The sequence below is a fragment of the Anarhichas minor genome, unplaced genomic scaffold (genome assembly GCF_050575085.1).
Source record: "Anarhichas minor isolate MPS153535 unplaced genomic scaffold, ASM5057508v1 ptg000003l, whole genome shotgun sequence".
Lineage (NCBI taxonomy): Eukaryota > Metazoa > Chordata > Actinopteri > Perciformes > Anarhichadidae > Anarhichas > Anarhichas minor.
This window is the reverse complement of record NW_027466449.1, coordinates 7,669,562-7,694,679: the sequence shown is the minus strand read 5'-3', so window position 1 is coordinate 7,694,679 and position 25,118 is coordinate 7,669,562. Positions and strand designations below refer to the sequence as shown.

Here is a 25,118-nt window from a genome sequence, read left to right as displayed (position 1 = left end):
GGAATAAGTAATTAGAAACCACGAGGAGTATTGCACAGACATTTGTTATGTTAATTACAAAATGAATTTACCATAAGTACAATTAGCCTCAATTAAATCGCGTCTGATCAATTAACAAAACAAATGCATTCATCTGTGGGCATGTAAAAGTCGCTTTGGTTCTATACCATAACAACCTCATGAAAAATGGCTTCCCTGGATCCGAAAATCGAATGACCTAATATCTAATATACACCATATTTCAGTGGTCCGCGCTCAGACTAAACTCGTGTGCCGTGTGCAAAATGACAACCCTCGCACAACGGTGAACATCGCTACACTAACGCCGTAACACGTTTTACTGGTATCTAGTAATAAAATGAAATTGTTGATCGTTGTTTTTCATGAATACATTTTTGACGTAGTTGTTATTAGCTTGCACTGCTACAGCAGCTAGCCACTTGGCGGAATATAGCCGTGTGCAGACGCAACGCAGTTTAGCGGATTGAAGCGATGCTAGTGACCCATACCAGGGTACCCATGCAAAGTTGAGCTGCACATTTAGGTAGATTAATCTTTTGCAGTGGACTTGAAACTAAAAGAAAAACTATATTTACTGTCGTGCCAACAAAGTTTGGGGCTGTAATTTTTGGATGCACTGTTTTGTGCAAACTTGGAGTCGCTTTAACGACCTCGCGAGCGAGATTCCAGAACAGAGCAGAGGCTAGCTTCTGTTAGGTTGTTAGCCTTCAAGCTAAATCCCCAAGCAAGGAGCCAGATAGCTGGATCGTTTTTGGATTCACAGCATGAAGCTGGAGAGCCTTTGTCGGGGCCGGTTGAAGACATGTCTCGGTGCTTACTAGTCCCCCGGCAGTAAACGACCACTCGACACAAAGCTGAAGTTGCTGATTAGCTAGCTAACCATAGCATTATCCATCTAGTTAAGAAGCTAGCTAGCATCACCGCACAGCCTTCCGCCGAGGTGCACTTCCCCCACTCTCCCTCCAGCCGGCTAGCCGCAGCGATAGTCCGGTACATAAAATGAAGCGACCGTCAGCATTCTGGGAAGCTGTGTGGCTGATTGGATTGTGCTGATGTATGAGGAGACGATATTGTTTTTTTGAGGTGAGCTGTTTTTATTATTGTCTATTCGAACTTCTTGCAACAGACATACCTAAAGACACACCAACCCTGACCTTAGACCGGATAGTGTTAGCTCTGCTATCGGTAACATTTAGCTAGCTGTTAGCTTCGACCAGATGGGGATGTCTAATTGCTGGAGAACTAGCTATGTTACCTGGGTGCTAACTTTAGGTTGGAATATGGTTTACGTTGGCTGTGTTTGAGGTATGGTTCACATAGTAGTCGGTTGACGTTTTAACCGCACATGTGCCTGCGCACGAGAGTGTGTATATTTATCGTAGTTTTGCCTCTTCGGGACACTTTGTTGCTACGTCACCATTGGTAGTTGTGAGTTTTTCCGTCCCAGCCTGTCCGCCAGTGACACGGACAAAGCTATTTGCTGGACAAGATCAACCCTTTGAAGTCGGTGTTTACATTGAGGAATAGTGCTTAGCTTTGCAATTATTCAACTATAAAATCGCATTAGCTTTTACCCGTGGCACCGCAACAAACGACATCTGCTATCGACGACCATTACTAAATAAGAAGCAAACGTTCACCGCGAAAGTTAATTTGTAGCGTTAACACTTTTAACGTTAACTTAGCTAGCAGGATGTTGAGACGTTAACTTAACGCCATCATGTCATCACTTTGAACAACAACTTCATTTTAGAGACAAAGCCTATTTAGTATCTTCATTAATCGTGATAAGTTAGGTTGTGTAGGACTTGGATTTGACGTCAAGTTTGTTGTCGAGAAGCGTTTCCAGTGTTGCTGCCATTGAACACGTTGATTACGAGGCTTTAGTTCATGTTAACGCATAATAGATAAATTCATTTTGTCCATCAGCTCGGTTGCATTGTTCCGCTAACAACGTGCCATTTGTTACTCAATGTTTTATCGTAGTACCACATACTAGAAGTGAAGGTATGATGCATTTTAATTTGGGAGTTTTGACTGAAATGTAAAGTACTAGTACTTACTCGATAAGCATTCAAAACACTCCCTTTCACACTAATTTGGACAAAGATGCTTACGTTGTAATTGATTTTATGTTCTAGTTAATTGCATTCTGATTTTATTTATTTTATGAATTATGCTCCTATGGGTTAAAAACAAAAGTGCGCCCGTTCTCGGACTGGGGTCTTCTTTCAGCTGCTTCAGTGCGAATAAATAAGAAACATTTTTAAATGTGCGTTTGATATCGATAACAGGATGAGTGTGATGGCACCGTGTTTGTTTTGTAACTGAGGAAACATTACGAGACACTCAGCTGGATCTATGTAGTTAATAATCCCCCGTCACGCGTATTGTCTTTTGAGCCCGTTAGATCACAATTTAACGTTACAGCATCGCATCACGGACGTTTGTCTTTTTGTTTTGTAACATGTGGAGGTTCACGACGACATTAACACACATCGGTGAGCCTGTGATATATCTACCATAAGTAAAATATAACGTGCGAAATCCAAGCCGATTGGCTCCTTTTATTTAAGTGTCGCGTGAAAATTTCATTTACACGTTGAAACACGTGACGTGGCTTCCTATTATTAGTTGTGTTTATAAAATAAATGGCGAGTCCTTCATTGTTTGTTTTTCAGGAACGTTATTTTTGTTAATGGCGTGAATCTCACAGCGGAACTATGATGCTTGCGACAAAGGTTCTGCACGAAATAAGCTGTGCTGCAACAGGAAGTTCAACACACGGAAGTTGTGTTTTCTTTGTGTATCCCGATTTATGGTTGTTTTATTTGGGAAAACACCATTTTAGTTTCATCATTTTGTGCTTGTTCTCGCAGCTGTTTCACCGATTTGGATTATGCATTACTTGGTAAACGATAACTTGAATTGTAAGAGCGGTTTCCGACTGATCTGTCCCTTTTAACCCTCGCGCTATTTCCATGAGTTTGCGAGGAAGCTCGGTTGTATTAGTGCTAACGTTAGTCAGATTAACACAGGGACATAATCTAAAGTGAGGGCATATTAGCCATGGTTAATGGGTTGCATTGTTTGTTTTACGTCTTCATGTAAAAAGTGCTTTTGGTTGGATAGGGAGGCTAGTGTGGAGTTTTAGGAATTCTTTTTTATGGTGTTAAACTTATGTTGCCTAATGAAAATGACATTTACTATTTTTGTAAGTGGGGACCTACATACCATTTTAGCTGTTCATTTTTTTATGGGAGGAAACCTGAATGTTATGCATTTATTACTTTTATTATTTTTTATTATCAGATCTCTTCTGATTCTCACAGACCTGATGTCGGTGGCATAGCCCGTTATCAGATATAATGCCCACAGGTTGTTTGCATCCTGTGAATAGTTTCATTAAACTGTTCTTCTTCTGATTAACATTTACAAGTTGCTTCTTGCTACTTATGTTTTGAAATTACAGATCTCTGTCAAGGAGGTCAAAATCAGTACGGGGAATGGACGAGCAGAAATCAAACTGCGAAGAAAATGACTCTGAACCTACAGGTAATGTGCTGTTTTTAAACCACATGTCGCTACATCATCCATTATGAATGTGTTTCATTCTGCAGGAAGATGAATAGTATCATAATGTGCCTTTGCTCTGAAAGAGAAATGCATATGATTGAAAATGTTTAATTAAATTGATTAATTAATTGTTGATTGATTTCATTGAGATTTGTAAACACAATTTATTAAAGGTGAGAATAGCAGGTACATTAATGGTGGTTTGGTGAAAGCCATTTATTCCCATTATATAAAGTGATGTTTGTTCTTTGTTCTTTTTTTTTTTTCTCCAGCTGATGACAATGCCCCTTCAAAGCAGCTTGTCTCCTCTGAGGAGTCCAAAGCCCTTCTTGCTGCTGAGGACGTGTTTGGTGCTAATGCAGCCTCGTCCAGCACACCTGTGTAAGTTATTAATTCAGATTTAAAAAAAAATAAAAATGATATGGTCCACACTGTTGTAGTCTATATCCCAAGAAACGGCTCATTGTTGGCAACACGAAAAACAGAATCTCTACTCATGTTTTGAACAATCCTGTTTGTGACTGTACAGAGAGAGCGCTCGAGCCTGTGCGCTTTGTAACTGTGTGGAGAGGAGCCTGCATGGACAGCGGGAACTGAGACACTTTGGGCCATTTCCTGAGCGGCCGACCCTCAAGCCATCAGCTTCCCCACTGCCACAGCCCGGGAATGATGACCTGTCTTCCATTGGATTTTCCGACTCCCCCTGCCTGGCATCACTCTTTGACGACTCAGGTTGAACTCAAAACATTATGCTATTATATTTAATTTGTGTACAATAAATTATTTATGTAATAGATTCCATCTGTTAGAAATGCAGCACACAGATGTAGAGTTGGTGTTTTGTTCGGAATTTAACTGATATTGTGTTGTTGTTTTTTTGTAAACAGGGGCTTGTGCGGTTCATCACTGGTGTGCGGTGTGGTCGGAGGGAGTGAAGCGGATGGAGAATGAGGAGCTGGAGAACGTGGATGAGGCCGTTATCTCAGGGACACAGCGGGTAAGTGCACTGTCTATAGACTTGAATAAGATGGTATCGAGTGAGAACATAGGGATTAACAGGCTTCCTTCACCAAATCTTACTTGTTACCACTGGTTTGTTCCAGCTTTGCGAATACTGCAAAAGGCTGGGCGCAACCATTCGATGCCACGCTGAGGGCTGCACGCGGTTCTACCACTTCCCCTGCTCGGCAGCCAGTGGATCCTTCCAGTCCATGAAGCAGTTGGTCCTCCTCTGTCCGGAGCACATAGACAAGGCAGAGGAGTTGGGTAAGACAACCAAATATCTTTGTCAAAGTTGTGATATCATTACTTAAGGCATGCTCACAGTAAAGCTTTGTTTATACTCGCGCAAGTATAAACCGCCTCCGCAGATGGCGCACAGGCTACAAGCACACACACAGACGTTTATGCTAAACGTGTCGTTCGTTTCATTATTCGCCAGAGGGAGTACGAACAAAATGTACTGTGAAGAATCAAAAAGCGTGTAACTGGCAAAACGGCATAAACGGCATCCTCCACAATGCGGAGGAGGAATTGTAATTAACTGTTCACTCGTATCTCATATTCATGGTCTACTTGATTGCCTTAATACAAGCCCTGTAAAGAAAGAAGTCAAGTATTACATGCAATATAATGAAACAAAGGTTGACTAGCCTGTACACAATTTGATTTTGCTGGCAAAATATAAACGTAAATGAAGATTTTTAAGACCTCCGGTTTCTAAAGCGTTTAAAACGGGATGTAAATGGTGCTTTTATCAGAGAACTATTTTTGACAGTCACGTCTGGAAAAACTCCGATTGCACACGCAGCCAAGTTACAAAAATTCTGAGGTGCACGACCAAGCGCCGCCACCACTTGCGGAGCCGTTGCGTACGATTAATCAAATGCGTCATTTGCCGGCACGAACGGCTTAGCGCCGGCTTCACTACGGCTTGTGCTATCCACACATTTCACAGATGATTACCAGCTGTGCATATTGTCAAACGAGTCTAAAGCTATCTCAGAATTCCTGTGAGGTAACTGGCTCCATACTGATTTTATTTATCAATTGTGGACTTTACATTTTTATGCTCTTTGTTGACACATTTCAGTTTCGTGCATAGCTTGAAAGTTGGGGGGAAAAAAGCAATCATTGGTAATAGTCTCTCTTAAAAGTTAAAATGTTGTTGAACAAAATAAATTCTTACTTTGCTGAACAAAACATAAGGTGGCTATCCATTCAATCACCCCGTAATGTTTTTTTTATTTATTTCTAATACATTTTTTTTTACAGCAGGTGAGGAGGCTTGGTGTGCAGTGTGTGACTCGGCGGGGGAGCTCACGGACTTGCTGTTCTGCACGGGTTGTGGCCAACATTATCATGCGGCTTGTCTTGAGATTGGTGCCACGCCCATCCAGAGGGCAGGATGGCAGTGCCCAGAGTGTAAAGTGTGTCAGACCTGCAGGTAAGTCAAACTGCAGTGAATCAGATACTGTAATAATGTCGGATGTAGTATCTAAACGTTTTACATAGTTTAAAAAAAAGACATTTGTCCTATTTCACTTGAGCTTTATTTCTCATTTTTAAGAACTATGTCTTTATTCCTAATTTTCGTAGACAACCGGGAGAAGACTCAAAAATGTTGGTATGCGATGCCTGTGATAAGGGCTACCACACCTTCTGTCTCCAGCCAGCCATGGATTCTCTTCCCTCTGACCCATGGAAATGCAGAGTAAGTAACATTTATCTTTTTACTTTGGTACAAAGAGATACCCTTACCTCAGAAACCTCAGAAACCTATCGTGAGAGCAAGTTTAGAAAATGAAAAAAAAAAGTATTTTTTTTTACCATGTATTTCTTTGATCGTACGGTTTACATTTTACTCCCACTATTCGTATTTTGTCAGAGGTGTCGTGTATGTACGGAGTGTGGTGTCCGTGGACTGGTGCTGCCAGGTGTGGCCCAGTGGTTCGACAACTACGCCGTGTGTGAGGGCTGCCAGCGTCACCGCAGCTCTGTGTGTGGCGTGTGCAGCAAAGCTGCCAACCCATCTGTCACTCTGCTGTGCTGCAGCACATGCCACAGGTTTGTTTGACGCAGAAGTGCAATAGCGTTTATTAACGGTAGCCATCATGTGTGGTGCTTGTCAATAATATTATCCTAAAAATATTTCTTGATCCTCTCTTTATTGTCGTAGGTCGGTGCACAGTGAGTGTGCTTTACCGGGGGAGCTTTCAGAAGCAAAGTGCATTTGCCGGCTTTGCAAGGAGGATGAGCAGCAGCCCGTCACTCAACCGTACACAGCGGAGATACGAACCAGAGAGGCGTCCGAGGAGACCGAAGGGCATTTGGTAGAGATGACAATCCAAACGGATGCAGACATGGGGACAGAAGAGCACACAGACTTATCAGAGGTGACACCAGGACAGAAAGATGCATCAGAGATGGTTCAGGCTGAAGCCATAACTGACAAAGAGACACCCATGGACTTGGGTAAGTCTGAGACACAACATAAGACGAAGCTTACGAGACATGACTGTCATGAGTCTTATTGGACTAGTAAAAAGAATGCAGCTTGTTTATGTTGACTGTACCTTGACCAATAACCCCCCCCCCCCCCACCTCTTTCTTTTATTGTTTCTAAATGTGGCGGTTGAAGTAGATCAGCATATTCGATTCGATGTATTGCATGATTCTTGCAATTTGTTTTTGGGTTGTATCCACATGGTTAAACGCGCTTATTGTGAGTCGCTTTTGATAAAGCATCGACTAAGTTAATGTAATTTATATCTGAGATGGTGTGCTGAAAGTGAACTACTTTTGGCTTTAGGGGTGGAGTCTGCAGTTGTTGAGACAACAGACGGGGAGAAAATCAAGGAGGACGAGCCGCAGGTAGCAACAGAAGGATTGGCTTCTGAGGCGACCGCTGTTCCACTTGAGTCCACAGGTAAACTCCGAACACCCTGGAGACATATTTTGAAAATGAACACAAAGTACTATCTGTACGTGACTAATGATAGATTTATAAATGTTTACACTAATAACCACACATTCCTTGATCTCAAATGTAGAATGTGCAACAACAGAACAGAGGGCCTCTTGTCTTCCTGCTGATGAAGAGCGAGCGGAAGAGGAAGTCAGCCAGGTGACTCCAGCCACCCCTACCCAGGACCCCACAGCAGAGACTCCGTGTGACAACCTTAGAGTAGAACCAACACCAGTGTCACAGCAGGTCCCTGAGAGTATGGAGGTGGAGAAGCAGGAGGCCACTCCCCCAGTGGAAGAAGTATCACCAGAGTCATTAAACAATGGCTCCGATGGCACGCCGATCACAGAATCATTCAGTAAGGATCCACCAAAGTTACCAGCTTCTCCTGCCTCTGTGGTCAAAACGGAGCATTTGCCCATGGATGATCATCAGGAAAGGAGTCCATGCCAGGACCCCGAGTCTCCTTCTTTATCAGTGGACACACAAGAGGTCCTCTCTTCTATGGAAATAGGCGGGAGGTTACTACCTCACTCTGAGGAGGAGGAGGATGAAGAGTATGATGAGCATATGAGAGGAGAAGGACTTCATGATGACATAAAGCAGGAACTGCAGGAGCATGAGGTAAAGAGGGAATTGCTGCTGGATGAGATGTCATATTTGAGCCACGGAGATGAGAGCAGCAGTGGCTTTCTGGGCTCTCCAGGAGAACACGATCCTCAGCTCTCCATGGAGTTTGGCCTTGTACCCGCCGGCCACTCGCACACAGATAATCTGCTCTCTGAGACCGATGACTCGCTTCCCTTCGAACCGTTCAGAAGCGACAGAGAGAAGGTGAAGCGCAGAGGGTCCCCGGGTCGCTCGCGGGTCAAACAGGTGAGGTCAACATTTACAAGTACAAGATTTTTGCTTGACCAGCTGAAATTTTGCTTTAACCTTTTCATTGTTACATTTTCACAACACGACTGAACATTTTAATGTTTTTTCCTTGGCTTTTAGGGGCGAAGCAATAGTTTTCCTGGGAAGCGTCGACCTCGAGGAGGCGGTGGAGGGAGAGGGCGTGGTGGGAGGTCACGCCTCAAAGCCATGGCCTCTTGCATTGATGCTTTCCTGGTGAGCTGTACTTGACACACAATTCAAATGTTCTTTTATATTGTGTCACTTTTATAACGTCGTCATAATGACTCTTTTCATCACTTGTCAGTTAATTAGTGACTCATGTTGGCAAGTGTGTTTGTAACTGTTAGTTCCCTTGTTCACAGCTAAGCATGACCACAGAGACTGGACTAAGTAAGGAGGAAGACGAGGAGGAAGACGACACCATGCAGAACACGGTGGTCCTTTTCTCAAACACCGATAAATTTGTCCTGCTCCAGGTACAGCTCTTTTTGTAGAGTGACATTTTTGATTACGGTGTGGCACAAACACGGTTGCCTCTTTCAAAAGAAACGCAAATACTCTTTGTCTCCACTTTAAAAAAAAAATAATTTCTCTCTTCTGTTTTAGGATATGTGCGTTGTGTGTGGCAGTTTTGGAAAGGGTGCGGAGGGGCAGTTATTGGCTTGTGCTCAGTGTGCCCAGTGTTACCATCCTTACTGTGTGAACAGCAAAGTAAGCACAACGTTATCCTTTTGATTTAATTCTTTATTGTCAACCCTACTTTCATATAATCCAGAGAGATTAAACCTGATGTCTTTTGTAGATCACCAAGACAATGCTCCGTAAGGGCTGGCGCTGTTTGGAATGTATCGTGTGCGAGATGTGTGGAAAGGCTTCGGACCCCTCCCGTCTGCTGCTGTGCGATGACTGTGATGTCAGCTATCATACCTACTGCTTAGACCCACCCCTGCACAATGTTCCCAAGGGTGGTTGGAAGTGCAAATGGTAAAAAACAATGTAACTCTTAGAGCACAAGACTTCATTCAGCCTTGTAGCTTTTCAATGAGGTCAAATGGAAATTAATACATGTAAATTTGCGCATTATGTAAAACACTCTTACCTCAGCTGTGCATTAGCAATTCAGAGGCCCAACCCTCTTCCCTCTTGTTTCTGTAGCAACAGAAGAACTGCTGGCACTTTAAATTGGTGTCTTTATTTTATTTTTATCTTTTCATGTCAGCTGTATATTTGTTACACAGTGCTTCACTACTTCTGTGCAGGTGTGTATGCTGTGTGCAGTGTGGTTCCAACACCCCGGGTTTCCACTGTGAGTGGCAGAACAACTACACCCACTGTGGCCCCTGTGCCAGCCTCGTCACATGTCCGGTATGCAGAGAGAACTTCATGGAGGAGGAGCTGCTGCTGCAGTGTCAGTACTGCGATCGGTGAGTGCTGCTCATTAGAACTACACGCGCACACACTAGAAACAGAAACTTAGGTATTCATGAGACTGCAGCTAATGAAGACAAGCGGGGAATGGATTATTTATGCATTTTTCCTGTCATGAATTATTCCATAACATCTTTGATTCGCGGTGTGAGTTGTTATGAAAAGTATGTGTATATCTATGTGCCTGTGCAGATGGGTCCACGCCGTCTGTGAGAGTCTGTACACAGAGGATGAGGTGGAACAAGCTTCTGATGAGGGCTTTGCGTGCACATCCTGCTCCGCATATGTTCCAAAAACCGTGGGTAAGTCCCAGAACGACACTGTTTTAAAACTGAAGACACACTGTAGATTATGGTTTTAAAAAATATACCCGGGATGTTGTTATATTTACTGATGACACGATTTTCTTTTGCTTTCTCTCCCTGATTTTTGCCTTTGTTCGCAGTAGTAGAGTCAGCCATTATGGCTTCAATAAAGATCAAAGAGCCAGGTCAGTGGATTTAGCGTGTTCATGTTTATTATCACAAGCACATGAAGCGTGGTCATCGCAGTCACCAGTCACTCATATTTGCAAATGTCAATTTACAGAACCCCAGTTCTACCGGTTGGAGGGTGTGTGGCTGACGGAGTCGGGTATGTCCCTGCTCCGCAGCATCTCCATGTCTCCCCTGCACAAGAGGCGGCAGCGTCGCTCCCGTCTCGGCACTCTGTGCTGTGAAGGAGGTCCTGATGGAATGGATCTGAGGGAAGTCGAAGAAGGGGAGGATGGAAAAGGTTTGCACACTCTCCGCTCATTCAGTGGTGTATTAACAATTTCAGGGATGTGTTTCTCCTTTTTTTTTTTTCAATGCAAGACTTTTTGCAAATTCAATGTTATGTTGTATATCTAGGCTGTGGGGAGTCCATGGATTGTGAATCCAAGATGGAGAACCCTGGGAGCCCTGACAGAGATGGTGGCGCAGAGGGAGGCACTGAAGGCATGGCTGACTGCGAGGGCCTCAAAGGAGGAGCGGAGGAGACGGAGGATAGCAAAAAAAGGAAGCGGAAACCCTACAGGCCTGGTGAGCTACCCAGAATTTCACAAAACGACTTGTAACATCCGCAAAGATGTCTGAGCATTAACAAAATATTAAAAAAATATTAATATATAAATTGTACTAGGAATTGGAGGCTTCATGGTGCGACAAAGGAAGTGTCACACCCGGATGAAGAAAGAATTCTTCGCCCAGTTGGCTGGAGAGACTACATTAGATGGACAACCAATAGAGAGAACCATTGATGAAGGTCAGTGACAACTTTTTGAATTTCATTTAATCAAATATTAAAACGTTTTAATTAAATAATTCCAGAATTCTGAAAGCAGAAGTGACTAATTAGCGTGGGGGTTCAGTGCTTTACTTTAGAAAATGTTGATAGTTATTGAACATGGGACCTCCTTTAGGCCGATATTAGCATTGCATGAACAAAGGCAAAGAACTACAGGGTCATCCAGAAGAAAGTGGACCCTGGCGTGACTTTCACTGCCATGCCATGCCGTTCTTTAAGGCGCTAAAGCAGCAAGCCCACACCAACGCAACCCCTTGAGTTATTTTTAACACATGGCTATTGTATCATCATTACTAAGGACTGCATTCGTTTTTTTGTGAGTATTGTACATTTGGAATACTGAATTGCATGGTTATATATGCATAGGACCTCACCCTGACACAGATAACATTATGGATCCTAAACCAGTGGAGGGCGAGGAGCAGGCCAAGAAACGTCGGGGACGGAAGAAGAGCAAACTTGAGGACATGTTTCCATCTTATCTCCAGGTTTCAAGTCTCTCTATGCCCCATGCTTTACACAGTTTTGAAAACGTATGGTATCAAGGGACACAATGTTCATATCTGAAATGTTTGTGATTTGCTGCAGGAGGCTTTCTTTGGGAAGACACTAATAGACATGAGTAAGAAAGCTGTGATGATACCTCCTGGGCAGAGGCCAGGCGCATGTCTGGTCCGGCCTTCATTACCAGCACCGTCAGGGGTCAAAACTACTGCTCCAGAAAGTAAGAGCACTAACTTGACCTATGGCACAATACAACTATGCAAATGATTTGTGACACTGGGTGTGGAAAAGGTTAGTACCTTTTGTGACCTTTTGTGCTTTTCTCACTAGCTGAGGATCGTGTGGTGAAAGATATTTTCCCTCTCAAGCAAGAAGCGGGTGAGGCCTATCAGGCTCAGGGAGACGGTGCAGGTAAGTGCCTGTTTGGACACTTTTCTGCTGGTTCATTGTTATGGTCTTGGAAGTAATTGCAGGTTGATTTAAAATTGTACATTTTTAGGAGTTTCTGCACCATCCTCATCGCTGAAGGACCAGGCGTCAACTGATCCGCATGACTCTGTTGCAGAAAAACGTGAAGGTAGAGCCCTGACTTTGGTCTAAACTGTATGCAACATTAACTTAGGGAAGGTTTTAATACTTTTATATGTTAGCGTCATACATTAACTGCTGTTGTCCTTGCGTGACAGGACTTCCGCAAGGGATGGAGAGTCAGGACTCTGAGCAGTTCTTCAGGAAGGTTCTGGGAGTGTCAGACGGCTCCCCTTTGGGGGGCATGAAGCCCATCTTGGAGGGCAGTACGGGAGAACTTAATCGTAGCGCTCTGCCGCAGAGAGCTCTCCTCTCAGGTGTGTATGTGGGCATGTCTGCATATGATCATTAAAACCTTTTTTTTAACATTTAAAATCGCATTTATTGTGTGATTGAGGACTTTGTAAGGACTAGTACAACTAAGGTTTTGGGGAAGTTTGGCTTGAGAATAAAACATATAAAATCTCTAACAGGGTCCCTGCCCTCAGCTGGAATGATGGATGCTTTTCCTGGCCTCAGTCAGTCACCGTTCTTTGATATGCGGTAGGACCAATACTCAATTGCCTAGTGCATTTTATTGTACAATACTTTGTGTGTACAATCTGCACAACTTATGCTGTAAATCATAGTGTAGAAGGACACAATTAATTTTTTCCAATGTTATTGGCCCAGGCAAGCACTTTATCTTATATATGATAATAACATCTCATATGGTGTACAGGGACCGAGGAGGAGTGTTCAGTCCAGATGGGGGTGATGAGAGCCCCTGGGCCACTCCCTCTACCCCAGCAACCCCCTCCTCCCCAGCAACCCCCACTGAGGGAGAGGGCGATGGGCTGTCCTACAACCAACGCAGTCTCCAGCGCTGGGAGAAAGACGAGGAGCTGGGGGAACTTTCAACTATTTCCCCTGTGCTTTATGCCAACACCAACTTTCCCACTCTCAGGCAGGACTACCCAGGTGAGTGTGGAAGAAACGCTATAACAATATGTACAACATCTTAGAAGACCAAACAGACCTAATACTTTTTATATCTGTTAGATATTGAACAGCTATTACACATTTCTCCTGTGACAGACTGGGCTAGTCGCTGTAAGCAAATCATGAAGGTCTGGAGGAAGGTGTCGGCTGCTGACAAGGTTCCATATCTGGTAGGTTCTCCAATTATTGTTTTATTTTGGTTCTTATTAACTCAACAATTGTTTTCTGCAGTTTTCTTGTAACACAAATTTCTAAAATGTAGTCAAAGATGCCGGGCTCTTGTTATTTCGTGTTTTGAATTGTCCCTTGTGGCTTATGGTATCATTACTTTTATGCAGAAAGCCTCAAGTGAAAAATGACCAACACAGAAATATAGGACATTGTTAATCAAATTTCAACTGTGCGGTGGGTACTGCTTATTGGAACCTCAATGAGAAATTTGGCATTAGGATTATCTTGATTCAGCCAGCATGCATGTATGATATTTCTGCAATTAAACAAAAGACATTGTTAATTATTAACTAATATTTTTGTTATGCAGAAGTAAGAATACATTTTTTATATTCTGTCATTCTTTTTGTAGCAAAAGGCCAAAGATAACAGAGCAGCTCAGAGGATCAACAAGGCGCAGAAGGTGATTATAGCAGCACCATCCTTTTGCTGTTTGGTACCTTTCATTAGCGTCGTGGTGCAGATTGTCCATGCCTACCATGTACTCTCCTCTTTCCACAGCAGGCAGAGAGTCAGGTGTGCAGGCCAATCAAGATAGAGGGAGTGCGGGTAAAGACTGAACGACCCAGTTTACACCTCCAGATCCCTCCACCTTCAGGCTCTATGTCCATCTCTTCCCAGCCCAGCTCTGCAGAAAGCCCATTTCCCTTCCCTCCAGATTCAGGATCATCCTCTGTCTTTTTCTCAGATGGACCTGTTAAGACCCCCGGGTCAGCTGAAATCCGGACAGATCCCTTTGCTAAGCTTCCTCCTCAGTCGCCCCATTCTCACTCTCACCCCACCACACCCTTCTCCCATGCTGGGGCCAGCCCCCTACAGGCCTCTTCCTCAGGTTATTCCGCTTCCGGCCCACAGGGTCCTCCTCAGGGACGGCCAGCCAGTCTTGGCCCCTTTGACATGCAACCAGGAACTCCTGGAACCCCCAGACGGGCTCAGCAGGTTGACCCCTACTTCAGATCACAGCTGCAGCAGCAACAGGGCCATCTACCACAATCGCAGCAAGGCTCCCAGGAGTCCCTTGGAGCTCCAGAAAGTCCTCATTCAAGAGGCACAGGGCTTGGGGAGTCGCCCATCTTCTCGCCACCCCACAATACCCACTATGGAGACCCTTTCAGAACCCAGCAAGGGATGGGACGGTCAGAATATGGTTCATCCCCATCACCCTCTGCAGTGGCTTCCTCACCTGCAAGCACAGGGCAGTACAAGGCTGATATGAGTGCACCATCTCCACGCTCCTCTGCAGTTGGAAGACCTGATCTATCCACTGACTCTCCTGCTGGGATGCTGGAGTCTGGGGATGGTTTATTCAAGGCACCTATGACTCCACGAATGCACCAAGGGGAGGGCGGGACACTTCATCCTGGAGCTTCCCCAAGCCACCCCTCTGAAGGCTACAGGCATTCTCCTTCCCACCCTTTCTCCGACCCCCACACTCAGCCATCACTGACTCCCAGGCCGCAGTCAGGTGACAATTGTTCTCTCGGACCTCAGAGACACCCTGTAGCTCAACAGGAACTATGCCCTAGAGTACCCTCCAGCCCACAGTCCCAGGGCAGCTCTCAGTCTCCCCACACTCCTGGTGGCCATTCCAATGATGCCTACTCTGTCCATTCTCCTGCTAACCCTCGTTTCCACTCTCCAGACCTTTGTTCTCAGCCACCTTCAAGGCCACAATCTAGAGACCCTTTTGCTACTATCCACAAACCCCCTCGTCCCCCTTCTGTTGCCCCAGAGGGAACTGTAAGTTACAAAAGCTCACCTCATCCTAACCAGCAACCTCCACCCCATCCGACTAACAGTTCCATAGGTGATCCTCTCTCTGGTAAACCGTCAGCACCTCCTACCTTCGGCCGCAGCCTCAGCACGGGAGGTTTCCAAATAACTCAGCAGCAGAATCAGATGTTACAGGGTCAGCTTCAGCAACAACAGCCACAAACTCAGCAGACTATGAGTGCAGACGGCTTCAGCTCCAGGGTGCCACCCTCTTCTGGGTCTCAAGAACTACCAGCTGGCCGCCCTCCAGATGCACCTCATCAGCCAGCTTTGCCAGGCACTCAAGAAATGCCTGACATTTCAGCAGTGCACGACCCTGCATTAGTAGGCCTGAGCCCCTCTGAGCTGGAGAAGCACCGACAGGTATCAACCTATTAGCCAATGAACAATCATGCTATGCACCTCCTAAGTCTTTTGTTAATCAAAGCTTGTTGTGTTTTTTTAGCGACTGAGGCTGAGGGAATTCTTAATCAGACAACAAATGCAGAGAAATTCCATCAGACAAGAGAAGGAAGCGGCTGCTGCTGCTGCTGCTGCAGCTGCTGCTGCTGGCAGTACATCCCCTGGCTGGTCTGGAGCAGAAATGGGAGCCTTTCAACAAGACAAGGCCCACAGAGCACCACCACCTTATCCACAGGTACAAACGCCTTTACAACAGTGTGATGTAGCAATTAGGAATATGTCTTTGCATGGCCTGTCTTCAAACTTAAATACTTGCTCTGCTGAGGAGTTGGTACTTTCAACTCTTTGACTGGTGCAAGTTAAATGTCAAAGTAGCAAAGTGAGCGGGTTGGCTGTGAGTGGGTTGTAATCAAAGGGTTGGTGGTTCAATCCTCAGCTCCTTCTGTGTCTCCTTCAGTGTCTTGCCCAAGTGTCCTTGGGCAAGACACTGAACCATAAATGGTCAGAGAAGTGCCTCGCATGGAAGCTCGCTGCCGTCGGCGTGTGTTGATGAATGAGAGGCAAAATAAACTCTGTAGAAATGCAACAATTTATTACAAATAAAAGGAATGTTACATTTGCCTCTTTTTCCTCTTATTACTTCGTTTAGGATCGTGTTGCTGTTACTACTGCTGGACCTCAGATGTCTGTGGCAGGGAAGATGCCCATGGCTGTTGGAGGCATGGAGGATAAGCTCATTCGCCCACCACCTACAGGAACTCCTGCCATCATCGATCCAAGTGCACTAAGGTAAACGCATCATTGAAGTAGATTCACAATTGTTGTGAATTACTACGACTTAGTTCCCTTGACACAGTTAATCATTCCCCCCCACTGTTTGAACAATGGTAACACAAGGATTTGACAATTTGTGTTGGCTACTTAAATAATTAGCACCCTAAATTAATACCACCCCTCACATCTTAAAAATGCTGTATTACTGTCTACACCAGAGGTCTTCAACAGGGGGTCCACGGAGGTACTGCAGGGGGTCCGTGAAATTTTTGGTTGATTAGACGATTAAAAAAAAAAAATATATATATATATATTTTTTTTTCTTTCCCCAAACATGAATCTGTCCATTATTTTAATAGTTCAGCATTGTATGCAAGATAACGGTTATCTTTATGCATGGCAATGGCACTAATAGGCCATCACTCATTTTCGTTTCCACATTTATGTTTAAAATGAAAACATCAATGTGAATAGCTTGTATGCATGATTATCATGCAATTGACAGACAATGTTGATATTGGCATTGGTATCAGCTGACAAGGTATGTTTATAAATGGCAGTGGCACGGCCACCCTACTCACTGTACCTTGTACATGTTTAAAATAAAAACATGAATATATGAACCTGTGTATTATTTGAATAGCTTAGTATTGAATGCTCAATAACAAGGTATGTTTATACATGGCACTAGGCCCAGTTTAACTATAAAACACAATTTTATACAATATATATAGTCGGGGGGGGGGGGGGGTCCCTGCTCCATCTCCATCTCTCTATCAGTTTGGTGGTCCTTGGCCTGAAAAACGTTGAAGACTCCTGGTCTACACGGTTAAAATGGAAATGTATTTTCTGTCCTTCAGGCTACCAGGGCCCAGCAGACCTCAGGGCATGTTTGCCCGTCCTCCATTCCCTCCTCAGTGGCAGGGCCAGCCTCCAGGTCCAAGGAGGTTTCCCCAGCCTGGCATGGAGGCTATGGGCATAAGGCACAATGTCAACCCTGCTGCCAACATCCAGGGCATGGAAGGCATGGGTAACCCTCACGCCATGATACCAGGACATGGAGGAGAGACCATGCAGCCAATGGGTCAAGGACCCCCACCACAGTTCATTGAATTGAGACACAACTCGCAGAGGCTTTCCCTACGACCTCAGTTTATGCCCCGTGGACCCCAGCCAAGACCACGTCTCTTTATTCCACAGCAAGAGATGGCAGCACCTTATGGTCAGCAACATCCCATAGCTCAAGCTGGTGGCATTCAAACAGAGGGGGGCAGCAACTCACAGCTGGGGTTACAGCAGGGTGCACTCTCTGTTTTACTGCCTCACCAGTCTACAGGCCCAGTAACACAACAGCCCCACTTGCAACCACAGGCAGCTACTTCCACTCCGAACATTCCTGGCGCTGAGCAGCATCAGCTTCGACAACCAAGCCTAGTCACACATCCCCAGCCTGCCACGGCAGAAAATAGTGAGGAGCTGCCAGAGCCTGACCTAGAGGGGCTTGGGGATGCCCCAGGGGATGGAGGTGTCGAGGATGAGGATGATTTGGCTCTAGACTTGGACCCTGACAAAGGAGATGATGACTTGGGCAACCTGGACAACCTTGAAACCAATGATCCACATCTAGATGACTTGCTTAACAGTGATGAGTTTGACCTGCTGGCATACACCGACCCTGAACTGGACCAAGGAGACCCTAAAGATGTCTTCTCAGACCAGCTGCGGTTGGTGGAAGCAGAAAGTGAAGCACCTTCATCTTCCTCTGGATCTGCGCTTGTTAAAGTGGAAGCAAAAGCCAAAGTGGAGCCAGGGCAGAAGTCTCTCACAACAGCTCCTGCCATTGCAAGGGGGTCTTCTACCCAACTGCCGCCCTCTGCAGACACTGTTGATACCTCCAAGGTAAAAGTAGAGGACAGAGGTCTGACCCCTCAGCTGCATCCAGGACATACTGTGGTAAAAGATGAAATGGGAGATGCTGTGTCAATGCTTCTTGGTGGGAACACGTCATCAGCCAAGCCTGCACAGCCAGAAAACCAGTCAGCTTCACTCAGTTCTGTTCGATTAGGGGGACTTCCGTACCCCCTGCCAGGCCAAGCTAACGCATTGCCTTTTCCTCCAGCTGCTGCACATGCAGATATCGGTGATGATCCGCTGGGGCTGCCTGATGTAGGGGAACAGCACTCTCTTGCTGATTTGGCAAAGGTAGAGAGCTCTTTAGATGGTGAACTGCCCCTTCTAATACAGGATCTTCTGGAGCATGAGAAAAAGGAACTACAGAAGCAGCAACAGCAGCAACAGCTCAGTTCCCTCCACCAGGGAGGCATGACGCCACATTTTCCTGGCCTCTCAAGTCAACAGCCTAACCCACAGGCACCCGGACAGATAATGCTGCCACACCACCATCGTCCACCACCCCAAGGAATGATGGCTCAGCCAGGGATGGTACCCCGTGCTCCGCACATGTTGCAACAACAACAACAACAGCAGCAGCAGCAAAGGCTTATGGGACCTGGAATGGCACCTCCACCTCACATGAATATGGCCCAGCAGCAAGCCATGGTGAGGATGGGTCAGCCAGGGATCCATGCAGGTGTCGGTCATCAACCGCAATCGCAGCCATTGATTAAACCACCTCTGGCCAACAACTTCTTCCCAGATAAAGGTAAGCGCTGTGGCTTGTCGCCGTCTTCACTCTGCGTCATGATGTTATTTTCGTACTATAGCCACAGACTTTGTCTTACTCTTTTATTGCAGATTTAGACAAATTTGCTACTGATGACCTCATGGATCCCATTGCCAAGGCAAAGATGGTGGCACTTAAGGGCATCAAGAGAGTGTTGGCACAGGATCCAATGGCTGTTCCTTCTGGCATAAACAGGTATTTTGTCTTGTGTAAAGCTTTTATACATTAGTTTGACTTTTAAGTTGGGTCAGTATGTTTTCATCAAACAGTTTTAAAGGAGCTGTATATAACATTCTGAACATTAATATAGCATCAAACAACTATTACTAAGATATAATGGACTGATGTCTACCTGAGCAGAGAATCAAGTCACTCTCCCTCTGTGTGTTGTTATCCGAGCTTCTCCTTGCTTTGTTGTCATAACCGAGCCCTGCGTGCGTGCTTAAATTCCATGTTCGTGCATCTGCACTTGCCTCAATGATTAGCTCACGGCCGCTGCTTAAATGGGTGGCAGAGGTCCGTCTACAGAGGGATTTCCGTGAATTGTTTTTTACGTCATAGGCCGTTTATTTTTACTGCAGAACCGAAGTTCACAGGTGCGAGCCCCCCCCCCCCCCCCCCGACAACACTTAATTTGGGGTAAAAATAATATGTATATATTTTCCTAATTGTGGACATATTAGAATTACACCTGGCAGTGTATTTTTATCCATTAAGATCAGATGCCATCATAAACTTCAGCCTCAAAATTGTCCACTGAATCAACACCCCTCGACATGTTCCAGCTCCAAATCATTGTAATGTTTTCAGTTACAGAGTTGAGGGATCATCTGAGTCCTTGTCTATAGTCATACATTTTCACAATTAGAAATAAATACACAACTGAGGTACCACCATTGCCAAATTTAGAGCCTGGAAAAAACCTGTATTGGTATTCTTTTAAACTTCAGAATTTGTAGTGTTGCTTTCTAAGAATGCACCGATCTGACCTTTTCAGTCCCAATACCTGGACTAAAGGTATCAGCCGGTACCAAGCATCGATCAGATACTGGTGTTTGATTAATAAGCTTTATGCCTCACTGTGTGGAAGTGACTGGGATCATTCTTTTATAAGTAAGCCAACGTCAGGCTAGGCTTAAACATTGCTTTCCTAACTCTGTAAAACAATGTGTAACAAATAAATACATAGATATAAATATACTGAATTGTTATTTCTTAAAATAAGGGTATTCGACACCAGATCGGCCTATTGTCACCAATACCCGATCCAGCCATTTGAGTCGGTATCAGAACGCTATCGGTGCATCTCCATTACTGGCACAACTGTTTGCTCAGGCAGATGTTAAGAATTATTTAAGAAGTGCATGTTAGTCATGTTGTTTTCTCAAGACTGCTGTCCACTCCTCCAAAGGGAGTGAGCTAGTGTGCAGCAGTGTCATAACTGTCTAACCTAATAGCATCACAAGACACCCATCAGGTGGTGGTAACATCATGGTTCGGTAGGCTGCAGGTATAGTAATACATTTTATTATGTCCTTTCTCTTCAGGCAACAAGTTTCTCTGCTTGCTCAGAGGCTGGCCTCTGCCCCGGGCACAGATCCAGGTCAACTTACTCCTGGACCTCCAAAGGTATGCTGTGTTGCTTGATTGATGATGAATGATTGATTAACTTTCATTGTATGTCTTATGTAGCTGATTGATTCAAATTTATTTCTTTTTGTGTTTAGGAGGGAGAAACCAGTGATCCCACTCAGTCGAGACCTAACCCTCCCCAGTTTGTGCAAGGAATCATCAGTATGTTCTACCAATAATGCCTCTTGTTAAACATGTATCAGTCATAAGGAAACATTATATTTCTGTCCCCATACTCTTTTATGGTTGTCTTAAGTTATCCTCTTATTTTACAGATGATGCAGAACAGCACCAATATGAAGAATGGCTTCTTCACACTCAGCAGTTACTCCAAATGCAGTTGAAATTTCTGGAGGAACAGATTGGAGTTCACCGCAAATCACGCAAGGCACTGTGTGCTAAGCAACGCACTGCTAAGAAAGCTGGAAGGGAGTTTGCAGAGGCAGATGCAGAGAAACTAAAGTTGGTAACAGAAGAGCAGAGCAAAATTCAGAAACAGCTTGACCAGGTGTGTAGATTTTATGGAAACTAATAAAGACAAATAAATATACCGTTTTGTTTTACAAAACAGTAAAGGCTCTTGATAAACAAATTCATATCTGTTCCTAATTGTTCTGTTCTAGGTACGGAAGCAGCAGAAGGAGCACACCAATCTCATTGCAGAGTACAGAAGCAAACAGCAGCAGCATCAGCAAAGCTCAGGTATTCTTCCCCCGGGTCATTCTGCACAGGGGGCCTCCCCTCACATGTTTCCCAAGATGCCTGGCCAGATGATGATGGGCCAACAGGGAGCACCAGTAATGGCCCAACACCCTGTTGTGATGCCCCAAAGCGGAATGCCTGTCAGGATGCCCCAAGGGCAGCCCTTTGTTGGTGGAGCCCAACCCCAACCCCAACCCCAGCTTCCTGCTGCTCTTGTAGCCAGGCCCCCCAGGGCCCCAGGTCCTCCTGGTGCTCCAACAGGATTCTTCCCACAGGGGCCTGGGATGCAAGGTGCAGACCCAAGGCTTCTTCAAGAAAGACAGCTTCAACATAGGATGCAGATGGCAAAGCTCCAGCAGCAACAACAGCAGCAGCAGGTTATGATGGGCCAGCAACCAATGCCACACCCAAATCAACAGTCTGGCTTAATTGCTCAGCCGCCATCCAATATGATGGGTAACCCACTTATGGCCCAACAACAAGCAAACACTCAACAGGGAATACTAGCCAACCAGCCCAATCAGCAGAGCATAGTGCAGGTTCCACAAGGAATGGTTGGAGGCCAGTCTGTGGCTCCACTCTCACAGAACCTTGCTGGAGGCCAGTCTATTAATCATGGTCAAGCCATGATGGCAGTTCAACCAGCGATTATGGGGAACCCACCAGTTGCACCATCCCAACAACAGAGGCCCCAACTTATGATGAGCCAGCAGGGAATTGTTGGATCTCCTGGCCTCAGGGGTCCCCAGGCCCAATTGACTCCACAACAACAGAACATTCTGGCCCAACGCATGCTTGCATCTCAGCAACAGCATCAGCAAAATGTTGCAAATTTGGCCCACCTTCAGCAACAGCAGATTGCACAGCAAAGACAACAAACACAATTGACCAGTCAATCCAACCAAGAGCAAGGTGTGCTTTCCCAGCCCTCTACACCACAGATGGGCTCCTCGCCTTCAGCAGGAAGTATCACGCCCCAGCCACAGGGAGCTACAGACAACCAAAACTCAGGCCCCAAAGAGGGTGGGATCCTCAGCCCTGATTCAAGAACGCCACCGCAGCACAGTGGACCCTCCACTCCCAATCAGATGTCCCAACTAGGTGCTACAAATGATCATCAAACTGACTTGGGAAGACAGCAATTACAACAGCAGCAGCATCAAAACCAGGTTTATATGGCCCAGCAGCAACAATCAAATCCTCAATCTGTACCTGAACCTCAAACAGGTTTGGTTGGAAATCAACAAACTGGTGTGCTTCAGCAACATCAGCAACAACTTCCGCTCACTCTACAGAGGCAAGGTTCCCTCAATGTTGACAAGCCCATTTTGATGACTGTTAAAGAGGAAAGGAAACCAATTGATTTCTTAGCACAACAACAACAACAGCAAACGGTACAAAATGCCATGCAGCAGTCACAAGATCCCAACATCCAACAGCAGGTCATAAACCAGAACCATCCTGGACAGCCACAGCCTGTTGTGATGGGTCATAACCCCCAACAACAAGCCCTCATGGCCCAGCAACAAAAACAACAGGCTATGATGGGCATGATGAGAGCCCAGCAGCAAGGGATGATGGTGCAGAGGCCTGTGGTTCCACCTGGACAGATCCGTACCCCAATCAACATCCAGGCTATTATTGCTCAGAATCCTCAGCTCCGCAATCTTCCTCCAAACCAGCAGATACAGCACATCCAGGCCATGATTGCCCAGAGGCAGCTCCAACAGGGACAGATGCTGCGGATGTCTATGGGTCAAGGCCAGCAAGGTCAGTTGAGGCCTCATATGTCACCAGGACAGATGCCACAGGTTGTGCAGCAGATGCCATATGGAGCAATGGGAAAGCCGGGAGCAGTGGGCACTCCGCAACAATCAGGCATGTTGGGTCAGCAACCCGGTGTTGCTCCACAGATGCAACAGGGGATGATGGTCCCTGGGCAGCAACAGCCACAATTAGGGGAGATGATGCAGCAACATATTATGAGAGGCCAGGTACCAGTGCCACCTTCACCCATGGACCCGGGCCGAATGGTAAGGCCAACATCTCCACGCCAGCCAATTGCCAATTCTCCTGGACACTTTAATCAAGCTATGGGTATGCGTCCACCCACTCCCAACCAGAACCAGCAAGCACTAATGGCAGCTGCAGCAAGCCGCATGCAGGGTTCTCCATCCCATGCATATTCTCCAAGAGGTCCCTTTGGCATGAGCCCGGCCCACCCAGCCTCGCCTCATTCCTCCCACGTCTCCTCACCTTCTATAGCTGACAGCAGGGCTGGAAGGGGGAGTCCGTACAGCCATGTCAGGGCCTCTCCACTCAGGTCACCTGGAGCCAAGAGTCCGCTTGACTGTCCTGGACTGAAAGTAGAAGCTCAGACATCGGGCAATGAAACATCTCACTCAGCCTCAGTTATCCCCAATGGCCCACAGAAAGGCTTAAATGTTCAGCAGCAGGTAACAGAGAACCATGGTCCTCACACACAACATGGTCCTAGAGTAGGGGAGCTATGCAAGATGACCTTACAGAACATTAAACAGGAACCACGAGAGGTTCAATGTGATGGTGCGCCAGAGGCTCATCCTGGGGCTATAAAGCGAGAAGCAACGGGTGAGGCAGTTACTTCTGGGAACAACACTAGCTTTATTAGTGCTGGAAACATGTCTGGAGACCCTGGAACTCAAGGCCCTCGATCTGAGACTGGACAGCAACTATTACAGAAACTCCTGAGAACCAAGAACCTTCAGCTTGGTGCTCAGAGGCCTTCTGAAGGCATCCACAATGAGATCAATGGCCACATTAACAGCAAACTAGCAATGCTGGAACAAAAACTTCAAGGGACTCCACGGAATATGGAGGTATGTTTTCTTAGTCCATTCATTCCATTTGCTCTCTTTATGTTGCTGTATGTGAGTAAAGAACCTCTTTCCCTTTCTTGACCCTTGCAGGATTTACAGTCTATAACAAAAAGGTCTCCTGCACAAAAGCCAAAGCGCACTAATAAGGCAACTGGAGACAGAGGGCCTAATGCACGGAAGAAGAATAAAAAGGAAGAAGCTGGAAAAAGTGCTGAAGCCCTGATAAAGCAACTCAAACAGGTAAAGGGATAGCAACAATTTATTTCCTGGGATTTTTGCCATTGCTGTTTTGCAGAGTGGTTCCACATCATGTAGACTAACGGACATTTACCCTCCAGGGACTCTCTCTGCTGCCCTTGATGGAGCCTTCAATCACTGCCAGTCTGGATCTGTTTGCCCCTTTTGGAAGCAGCCCAGCCAATGGCAAAGCCCAGCTCAAAGGATCCTTTGGAAATGCAGTGCTGGACAATATCCCAGACTACTATTCTCAGTTACTCACAAAGGTATAACTAAGCTGCAACATGTACGGTTCAGTTAAAAAAATAAAAATACAACTTCAGAAATGCAGTCTTACAAAACCAAAGGATGATTTATGAGGATAATGTTTTGTACCCTTTACAGAGTAACCTCAGCAACCCACCAACACCCCCATCCTCCCTGCCACCCACTCCTCCACCTTCAGTACAGCACAAGCTGCTGAATGGCGTGACTCCTGGAGAGGAGCTGTCTGAGGGTCAGAAAGACACAGAACCAACGGAAGAGCCAATGGGTAAACATTGTTTTTCATGAATATTTAATTTGATCTGGAGTTGTAGAGTAATTGGGTTCCTAA

The 25,118-nt window shown here is 45.6% G+C and overlaps 1 protein-coding gene across 8 annotated transcripts in view; it reads left to right on the top strand.

Annotated features, from left to right (window-relative positions):
- The first annotated feature begins 282 nt into the window (after nucleotides 1-282).
- Nucleotides 283-25,118, top strand: part of kmt2d (lysine (K)-specific methyltransferase 2D) — a 32,840-nt gene continuing 8,004 nt past the window's right edge. Inside the window, exons 1-43 of one of the 8 annotated variants that reach the window (XM_076095881.1) lie at nucleotides 283-1,104; nucleotides 3,494-3,576; nucleotides 3,870-3,978; nucleotides 4,127-4,329; nucleotides 4,485-4,594; nucleotides 4,701-4,863; nucleotides 5,875-6,043; nucleotides 6,196-6,310; nucleotides 6,485-6,663; nucleotides 6,776-7,071; nucleotides 7,409-7,525; nucleotides 7,650-8,440; nucleotides 8,564-8,677; nucleotides 8,827-8,940; nucleotides 9,071-9,175; nucleotides 9,267-9,448; nucleotides 9,724-9,888; nucleotides 10,085-10,194; nucleotides 10,338-10,382; nucleotides 10,481-10,666; nucleotides 10,783-10,953; nucleotides 11,054-11,176; nucleotides 11,603-11,706; nucleotides 11,807-11,942; nucleotides 12,053-12,133; nucleotides 12,222-12,299; nucleotides 12,409-12,567; nucleotides 12,724-12,793; nucleotides 12,972-13,210; nucleotides 13,328-13,401; nucleotides 13,815-13,865; nucleotides 13,964-15,598; nucleotides 15,681-15,872; nucleotides 16,287-16,426; nucleotides 17,272-19,073; nucleotides 19,166-19,289; nucleotides 20,642-20,723; nucleotides 20,822-20,888; nucleotides 21,002-21,234; nucleotides 21,350-24,286; nucleotides 24,377-24,526; nucleotides 24,625-24,789; nucleotides 24,908-25,055. In XM_076095881.1, the coding sequence (XP_075951996.1) occupies nucleotides 3,528-3,576; nucleotides 3,870-3,978; nucleotides 4,127-4,329; nucleotides 4,485-4,594; nucleotides 4,701-4,863; nucleotides 5,875-6,043; nucleotides 6,196-6,310; nucleotides 6,485-6,663; nucleotides 6,776-7,071; nucleotides 7,409-7,525; nucleotides 7,650-8,440; nucleotides 8,564-8,677; nucleotides 8,827-8,940; nucleotides 9,071-9,175; nucleotides 9,267-9,448; nucleotides 9,724-9,888; nucleotides 10,085-10,194; nucleotides 10,338-10,382; nucleotides 10,481-10,666; nucleotides 10,783-10,953; nucleotides 11,054-11,176; nucleotides 11,603-11,706; nucleotides 11,807-11,942; nucleotides 12,053-12,133; nucleotides 12,222-12,299; nucleotides 12,409-12,567; nucleotides 12,724-12,793; nucleotides 12,972-13,210; nucleotides 13,328-13,401; nucleotides 13,815-13,865; nucleotides 13,964-15,598; nucleotides 15,681-15,872; nucleotides 16,287-16,426; nucleotides 17,272-19,073; nucleotides 19,166-19,289; nucleotides 20,642-20,723; nucleotides 20,822-20,888; nucleotides 21,002-21,234; nucleotides 21,350-24,286; nucleotides 24,377-24,526; nucleotides 24,625-24,789; nucleotides 24,908-25,055 (12,283 nt within the window). In that variant the 5' untranslated portion in view covers nucleotides 283-1,104; nucleotides 3,494-3,527. Of the gene's footprint in view, nucleotides 1,105-2,856; nucleotides 2,933-3,493; nucleotides 3,577-3,869; nucleotides 3,979-4,126; nucleotides 4,330-4,484; nucleotides 4,595-4,700; nucleotides 4,864-5,871; nucleotides 6,044-6,195; nucleotides 6,311-6,484; nucleotides 6,664-6,775; nucleotides 7,072-7,408; nucleotides 7,526-7,649; nucleotides 8,441-8,563; nucleotides 8,678-8,826; nucleotides 8,941-9,070; nucleotides 9,176-9,266; nucleotides 9,449-9,723; nucleotides 9,889-10,084; nucleotides 10,195-10,337; nucleotides 10,383-10,480; nucleotides 10,667-10,782; nucleotides 10,954-11,053; nucleotides 11,177-11,584; nucleotides 11,707-11,806; nucleotides 11,943-12,052; nucleotides 12,134-12,221; nucleotides 12,300-12,408; nucleotides 12,568-12,723; nucleotides 12,794-12,971; nucleotides 13,211-13,327; nucleotides 13,402-13,814; nucleotides 13,866-13,963; nucleotides 15,599-15,680; nucleotides 15,873-16,286; nucleotides 16,427-17,271; nucleotides 19,074-19,165; nucleotides 19,290-20,641; nucleotides 20,724-20,821; nucleotides 20,889-21,001; nucleotides 21,235-21,349; nucleotides 24,287-24,376; nucleotides 24,527-24,624; nucleotides 24,790-24,907; nucleotides 25,056-25,118 lie in introns of those variants that run through there. The other 7 variants (XM_076095848.1, XM_076095839.1, XM_076095865.1 and 4 more) reach the window with 7 other exon arrangements.